This window comes from Mixophyes fleayi, chromosome 4 (assembly GCF_038048845.1).
Source record: "Mixophyes fleayi isolate aMixFle1 chromosome 4, aMixFle1.hap1, whole genome shotgun sequence".
Taxonomy (NCBI): domain Eukaryota; kingdom Metazoa; phylum Chordata; class Amphibia; order Anura; family Limnodynastidae; genus Mixophyes; species Mixophyes fleayi.
The window spans coordinates 204,902,327-204,911,066 of record NC_134405.1 but is presented as its reverse complement, the minus strand read 5'-3'; the positions used below and the strand labels follow the sequence as shown (position 1 = coordinate 204,911,066).

General features: G+C 40.1%; 1 protein-coding gene across 4 annotated transcripts in view; it reads right to left on the bottom strand.

Moving 5' to 3' along the window:
* Nucleotides 1–3,091: 3,091 nt before the first annotated feature.
* The window catches only part of DBN1 (drebrin 1), a 47,037-nt gene continuing 41,388 nt past the window's right edge, over nt 3,092–8,740 (bottom strand). For all 4 annotated transcript variants that reach the window (XM_075209170.1, XM_075209171.1, XM_075209172.1 and 1 more), the window contains exons 11-13: nt 7,701–8,338; nt 5,174–5,276; nt 3,092–4,099 (exon numbers count right to left, since the gene is read on the bottom strand). In XM_075209170.1, the coding sequence (XP_075065271.1) occupies nt 4,011–4,099; nt 5,174–5,276; nt 7,701–8,338 (830 nt within the window). In that variant the 3' untranslated portion in view covers nt 3,092–4,010. The remainder of the gene's footprint in view (nt 4,100–5,173; nt 5,277–7,700; nt 8,339–8,740) is intronic.

Below are 8,740 nucleotides of genomic sequence, written 5' to 3'. Positions count from 1 at the left end.
GGTCACACCTGTACATTTCTTGGATTGGCCACATTAATGCCGTAAAAATGAATATCCTCCCCAGATTGCATTATTTCCAGACTCTTCCAATTCGTATCCCACCCTACGTTTTTAAATGCCTCCAATTTCAAATTACTAAATTTGTTTGGTCGGGTAGACGGCCCCAAGTTCAACTTAAAGTTCTTCAGAGATTCCTGCGGGGAGGGGGCCTGGGGATTCCTGATTTCCGCCGATACTACCTCTTTGCCCAACTCCGTCGATGATGCGTTCTATGGTGTTGTTCGACAGATGACAGAGTATGTTCTAAACTCAGGGCTGAGGGTTTGGGACTGCTCTCACCCTTTTCTCTCCTTTGGCTCCCAAAGTCTCGTCGCCCTAAACGTTTTTTTACTTGAAACAGTCATCTCACATTCCCTAGCAATTTGGAAAGACTCCTCTCAAAAATACAGCCTTTCGCCTCATCCCTCCCCTAACACCATTATTTAAATCCCCAGATTTGTCCCTAGAACTTCAACCAAACTCATTTCAGCAATGGCACTCTCAGGGAGTCAGATTTCTCACTCACCCAACGTCTTCCACAACTTTTCCCCAATTTTCTGTCATCCAGTGTCGCTTTCATATCCCTTCAAAACACTTCCACCAGTTTTTGCAATTACGCCATTTTCATAATGCTGTCAAAGACTGCCTCTCCTCCCGCCCTCTCTATCTTTGTTTATGTCAATCTTCATCAAAAGGTCTCATCTCCACACTGTATTATGAGCTTGCTCCCTCTACCTCGGACCTTCGGGACCCCCATGAGCTAGCTTGGGAACGGGACCTTGGTGAGGTGTTAGATGAGGAATGGTCTGAGATCCATCAGAATGCAGCCTCCAGTTCTATCGGTGTTAGAATTAAAGAGAATACCTATAAAGGTGCTATACCGATGGTACGATGTGCCTTTGTGACTCCGTAAAATCCTCCCTGACTCTTCTGATCAGTGCTGGTGGGGGTGCTCCCACATTCCTCCATATTTGGTGGCCAAGCCCAAAACTGAGAAGCTTCTGGATCGAGATCAAACATTTGATCCAATCAATTTTTCAGGTGGATATTCCCCTAAAGCCCAAATTCTTTCTTCCTCTGGGAGCTCTCTTTGCAAGTTATCAGAATAAAATAATTAGGCACATTCTCTCGGCGGGTACTTGCCAAATAGCAGCAGATTGGCAGCATTCTCCTCCTTACTTGCAGTCAATAGTTAACAGAGTTTGGCAGACCCAGCAGATGGAGTATATGACCAGTATTAGCGGCAACTCCTTGAGAGCCTTCACCAAGGTCTGGGAGCCATGGATGTCCTTTTTCCAGGCTTGTCCACCCTTCACATAACTAAGTATTATCGGTTTTTTCCCTTCACAGCTTTTGTTTTCCCTCAAATTGGATCTAGCTACTTTTTCCCCCCTCCAACTTTTTCTCCCTTTCCCCCTTCTTCTCTCCCCTCTGTTCGGAAAACTTTGGTCACTCTTTCTTTACATGTATAATTATTCGGTTGACACGTGGAATTCCATTTTCTAGCTGCTCGTAGATTCTGTGTGTTAATCTTGTTATCTACAATTTGTGTTTTTACACTGTCAATTGTAATTTATTTTTTATGTGGCCTTGCAAGAAAAAAAAAAAAAAATTAAAAAACAAAAACACAAAACTAATGAGGCCCCCATAATCTAGCAAATTGCCCACCATTGGCCTAAACTACAAAGTATGCACTCTGTTTATTTTCATGTTTATGGAAAATACTATGAACATCTCCAGTTTACTAAAATTAATTAACAGACTGTAAAATGCACCAAGCTCTACAACACATTTCAGCATATATGAAACAAAGGACACATGAACCACAAAAATTTCAACGAGGTCAGCATTACAGTTACTCTTAAATGCAGTTCTGGTTAAGTTACATTATTGCCTTTTCCAATAGATTACAGATATCAGAGACCACATCATGTCCTCAGAGAATTTGATACAGGTCAGTAACTTGACATTTTAGACAGTTAAGCTGCTCAGACATCACTGGCCCTGCCCTTGTGTACAAATCTACACAGCAGGTCTGTCGTTCATACTCCTAACATAGCAACCTGCTGCAAACTAGTGAGAAAAAAAAAAAAAAAAAAAAAAAAAGAAAAAAAAAAAAGTGGATAGATTTACAGTAGTTCTGTATAAACAAAATCCAGAGGCAACCTTTTCTATAAAAGTAAAACCCTATTCTCAATTAATATCTTTGTCAAATATGACAGCCGAAAGGTTAGCCACTAATTCCTCAAGCTGAATTGTGCAAGTTCTTTTGTTATAAAGATCTGCTTTCTGGGGTAATAGGCAGAAATATGACTAGATGTAGGTCTATCTGCAGATAACGGCTGGGACTGACAGTCATAAAGATAGGAAGGTGTCATGCAAACACCATTTCTGGTGGATGCCTTGGTTGGTGAATCCTAAAAAAAATAAAAGCAGCCAATTTGGCTGTTATTTTCAAAAGCGAAATGTTTTGAAGCTGTGACATCTAATTAGAAAATGTATTTTTTATTAGCCAACGTTAACTTTTGGGTGGACAGTAAAATATCCAGCATCACTAAATGTTTTCTAGAGACACTTCTAGTCTCTCAGTTAACTTTGAAACAGTCACTTACATATAGGCATATAATTTGTGGGCTGTACCATTATGTATCAGACTACTTTACTAAGAACCATCGGCAACGGAGGTTCTGCTCGACTAACATTCCATAGACCCAACTTTACTGGTTCTTAATGAATTTTGCATGAGCATTAGAGCAGCCCACAATGACTGCATCCACTGTCTTTAGGCATCTCATCCATTTTACGAAGTTAAGAGCAGGGCTGCAAAAAGGAATTTCAGGCCCTGGTACAACTCCATAGCCACAGAAGGAGGGGTGACTACACCAGGTTGGTGTCTCCTCCCGCTACACAGGCAGGCCCAGGCCTGGCGCTTTATATACCAGACACCCTCATCCCCTTGGCACCCCTGGTTAAAAGTCAACATATACTATTCATATTACTCTTAGTTTATTTGGGCAATTTTACATCCTGAACATAACAAACAACAACAACATTATATAGTTGGATCCAGACTCCTTTATTAACACACGAGCACAGTCTGTACAGTGTTGTGCTTTCAGAACAGTACTAAACATGAAAAAGAAAAAAAGCTTTGCTGTAGGTAATGAAATGATGAATCAAAGAGGTGGTCAACAGAAGAGGGGGGGGGGAAATAAATTCTGTGTGCACAACTTCCCTCCTTCCCGCCAACCTACCAGCAGGAGCTAATGATCCGAGTACAAGGCATAGCACCCCCACATCCAGGGAATAAATAGGAACACAGAGCAAATTAATACTATGGAAGGGAGGAGAGTGCTACAGCAGAAAATATGCCTCTCCCTGCCCTGTAGGGTTGTGCAGGAGTATTAAAGGGTTAATTATTGCCATAAGTTTCTATTTTGTTTCCTCAAAAAAAGCTGCAGGAACAAGTTACAAAGATAAAACTACAACAAGAAATCCTCTCTGCATCCTTCAATCCGAACGCAAAAGGCAGTCGGGATTCAGGCTGGTCAACAAAAAAAAATAAAAAAAAAAATTATAGTGATTATTCCAGCTAATAACACTGACTGAACCAGGCGCTAGGCTGCTGCTCCTGGCTCTGATGCACGAGTTCTGTTCAACCTAGGAGTAATAGCAATCTCCGTTATCCTGTCAAACAAAGTAGAGAAAAGCCAGTAAGACTACGACTGGCTCATTAGTATATATAGAAAAGAATAAACTGAAAGGAGGGAAAAGTAAGGGACAGTCTGTCTCCCACCCCCCAAAATCTCACATGGTGGTAAAGAGTGGGGGGGAAGTAGACAGGGTCTTACTAGCATGGCTCCAACAGGTGCAGAAGCCTCAGCCATTACTACAATACTTCTGTCACACGGCTGTGTCACATTTTTTCTTTGTCACGCGTTTTGGGCACGTATAATAGGAGACCAGGTTTACTAAGCACTTTCACCAAAGCCTCTTCCCTCTTCGTCATCTTCTTCTTCTTCCATCACAGGGTCAGAGTCCCAACATGTAATGTCAATCTCTGAAATAGACAACAAGTACTGTCTAGTCTGGGGGCCAACAAACACACTCATCAGTCAATGTTTTAACAACACACCTACTTGTTCACTAAACAATTAAGGAGCCTTTATGGTAACTGAAAATAGTTCCTGCTTACTTTTCTTCCCCATTATATTACTATGGAGAACTCTTTGAACAGCAGTACATATAAGAGGGGGCTTTATTACAGTCCAGAGAGCTCTACCACCCTCATTTGTCTTCCATAGTCTCCATCCTGCTGACTGCTCCCTACCAGGTGTATATTTGCCTGAACATTAATACTATAGCAGAAATGCCAGGAAAAAATGGACAGAGTGATAACAATGAGGGACACTTGAGGGACAATGCTTTTTAGATTTTGACTTTTCCCTTTAAATCACCATCTGAGCAACGAATCTCTTTGCAGTGCAGTGGTTACATTTTGCAAGAAAGAAGTTAAATTGTGTGATTATAGAAAGTAAATTTGAAAATACCTTTACTAAACGACAAGATTCTAAAAATGCAGACGTTAAAGGGTCATTTTAGCAAATAAAAAATATTCCTACCTGTAGTGTTTCACAAGAGTATATAAAAGGCTGCCTGGTGGCACATTATTTTCCCAAGGTTGCCAGGGGCAACCAATTCCAGTGCTGGGAGAAATGGTGTATGACCCCTCCCTCCCAGGCCTAATCGCTATTGAAATGCAGCAAGCCAGGCAGTGCTTCCATAAGCATTTGTGAGACGTTGTTTAGTGAAGGTGGCATGGTGATAAAGCTACACTAATAAAATGAGGTATGTTAGCGGAAGAAATGACAGAAGGGTTGAGGGTATCAGAAAAGGCAGAATGGATGGGCAAAGAAACAATGAGAATGCACAGAAAAGGAGCTTTAAAAAGGGAGGTTAGACTAACACTACAATGAGCAGCAGAGAGGAAGAGTAAAAAAAAAAAAAAGCTATAGATTCCTGTGGGACAATCAAGAATAAATACTATCCCCAGCTACAGAGATCTCCCACATTAAACAAAACCCCACATGAGCCAGGTCTGGCCGAGGAAAGACAAGATGACCTCTGCGGTTACCTGGTGGTTTGTTGTAAAACACTGGAGGTGGAGCTTTTGCAGACATGTCATCTGGCTGAGCGAAGTCTTCATCTTGTGACTGGCTGAAATACCCTTCACTTGCCTGGAGAAACATGCATTAAACACGATTAGACACACTCTCTCTTTCAACCTTAACACAAATATTATGCAGTTTAAGCACCTAATTAGACGGACGACTGAAGAAAAAACAAAAGTACAGCTCTGAACATAACATGTTAGAATATTATATATTGCTGTTTTGTCCCCTCAAACAACTAAATCCTATTTTTATCAGCAGTCACATCAGTGCAGTCATCTCTATCCTATGAAATTAAATGCAATGCGAAAGTTAAATGGACACCAACACAGTTGTGCAAAATTATGCTGATGTTAAAGCCCATCTTTAATCAAGAGAACAGTTGTCATCTTTGTCTACCATTTTGTGCTAGCAAAAAAGTATCACTAGATATGTGGAGATGCAGCAGTATACATTGTAGCTTTTCTACCACTGTTTCAATATCCTGTCACTATGCTGCAAATATGTAGCTGTATAATAACCAACTGAGATAGCAGCCGTTACAGGCCCCAATCCAGTCCCCCTGAACTGCCGGGACAATTATATAGCTGCCACCTTTAATATTCTGGGCCCTGTTTTTCTCTGAACGTGCTATCCAGAAAATAGAATGGTGTGCGCAGTTGGCTTAGTAAGCTCCCTATGTGACCACAGATACTAAATGCCATTTGAAGCCCCAGAATGTTGTGCATGTAAATCTGTATTCTAGAGATCCAAATTCTGCTACGAGGAAAGGTCATCATCCTCTAAGCAGGACGTGCAGATAGGTGTGGAGTTGCAAGGCAGTTGAGGGGAAGAAGTCCCACCACAGAACCCTTGGGGCCCCTTTGACATTCATCTATGGGGCTCACTCATTTCTAGTTATTCCCCTGACTCAGAGTTGTTATAGGCTATGAAGCTTAAGCCTGGTTAATTGACAAATGGAGCAAAAATTCTCATCAAGAATTGATGTAAATACTTAATCTCCTCATGACCAGAGTCATTTGTACCTTAATTACTAGGACAATTTTGGCATTTACCAGGAATAATTATACTCAAAAGTCAAAGAAAATTTTAGAGAGTTGTTATTCCCCTCAGAAGAGAGATTTCATTTGGTACCATTTTTGATTAACATATATTTTTATTTGATGGGCATTAGATAAACACGCTTAACAAATGAATTATTATACAAGTAGCAGAACAATAGACAACCATCTAAAAATGTTATCACCTAGTGTTGCGGAGAATACCAGCCATGTTCTTTTACACATCATTTTACATCCAGAAGCGATTATCTATCTCCCACGTTTATGTAGTAAAATGGACCAGTGAATGGTTTGTCTGATAAAATGGGTCACAATATCTAATAATATACTATTTATTCATTCCAATAGTCTTTAATTTTAATGTTGGACATGTCATGCAATCAATTAGGCCATCATTACTGGCTGCATTATGTCAGGGCCCTATGCCACACATAACAAAGAAATGACATTTAATAGGTTGAAATACTGGCCAAAAAGGACATGAAGGTTTTAGGTAAAATACAGCAACATTCAATTCAATCCTGAGCTAGACTATGAACAGCTGATAATTTTGCTATAAAATCACATGACATTGCAGTGTTTGAGAGGCCATTCCTCACATTCTAGCTCCTAGCCAGCGACCTATTCCTCACCGTGCAGTTGTTCATTTCAGGAAAAAACGCATTGATTGCAAAAAGGAAGGAGAAGGCGACTAGTGTCACTGCGCCTCATCCTGCAATCATTTACTGAAGTGTTGTGACCAGAACTCTTGGAAAATGATTCATCGGGTCACACAAGAGGTTTTCTCCTGAGTGTTAATAACTTTTAAAAAGTTGCCTGTGGTCATCCACCAATAGAATACATCTGCCATGTAGGAGATCAGTCAGCATTAAAATCATATTCTTGTTATATAGGCTTTGAAAGGTCTTCCCTGTGTGTATAAACGAATATCAGTGAGAAGAAAATTTCTTTGCAATAATGACTTAGGTGTACATTTACTAAACTGCGGGTTTGAAAAAGTAGAGATGTTGCTTATAGCAACCAAATTCTAGTTATTTATTTAGTACATTCTGATCCAATTCTAAAAAGACAGCAAGAATCTGCACTTTTTCAAACCCACAGTTTAGTAAATATACCACTTAGTGGACCAAGTAAAAATGCATCTTTTTTTCAGTAAAATGCCTCAGGGTTTCTATATTATGTGTACAACTGATGGAAGGTAAAATAAAATACCAAGATACAACCTTTGCATGTTTGATTAGTTGTAGCTTGCGGATTTAAAGCAAAATATATTTTGAAGGAGATAGTCAGGGTTTAATTAAACAATAAGCATTGGCTACTTTTCAAAAAGGAAGAAATATAACATTTTTGTGGCAAGGAATGCAATAGTTATTTAATATTGATATTCATTTTTTTTTATGTAGTACGGAGATTAGATTTTTTAGCACACCTGAGTTCCTTCTCTTTGTGATGTCTCCCCATTCGTCAGAGAGTCTGTGAGTTCTGGCTGGTGACAAGAAGCTTCCTGCAATGCATGCTGATAGCTCAAAGTCATCTGATGAGGACCCTCAATGTGAATGATACTCTGAGGATCTTCCTCTGCCTCCATGTCACAGAACGTAGGGGGTGGTTGTGGTAGCTCCTCAAAATTCAGAAGATTATCATCAGGGATAGGAGGACAAACCTCTGTTTCCCCAAGAGCCTTTTGTTCTGTGTGGATGATCTCATGAGAAGTCATCAAATTGCCATCTGTCCACGTAGATTCCTGGGGTTCATCATTCTGCCACAGATCCAGGAGACTAGATGCTTCTTGTTTTGGAGGTGGATGTTCATCGGACATCAAGTCAACCTCTCCCAGCTCCATAACAGCTTCCTCCTCACTCCCAGTCAACTGAGGAGCAGCTGGGAACCCCACATCCTCATCTCTTGTCTCCATAAAAACATCTTCTGTGAGCCCCTGTGGTTGCCATGCACCATCTTGAACAGGTTGCTCTGAACTCAGAGCCTTATTCCACTCTTCACCCAGACTACTACGCCGTTCTTTTTCAGGAGAATGAGGTGGTCCTGCTTCTGAGGAGCTTCTCACCGCTTCAAGTGAAGGAAGACAATAAGATTACTAATATAAATTAGTGACATTTCACTTGTTACAAGTGTGCCAAGCCTAAAACACCAGATAATACAACAAAACATCCTTATACAATAGAAAATACATCATTTGGAAACTCGCGCTTCCGTTTATTTCCCATTAATAGCAGGAGCATAATGGACACATTTACAGAACAAAAAATATGCAGCGCACAAAAAATAAAAACCATACAGTTTTGTTTGTAGGTCATCTACAGTGTACTTATTAATTATCATAAATCTTTGCACTGAATTTACTTTAAACAAACCTTATAATGCAAGTAATTGTGAAAAAAAAAACCCATGTACATTTTTTCTATGGGAGTGAATGTTAAATGTCAACTCCAGAACAATGCAAACAAACAT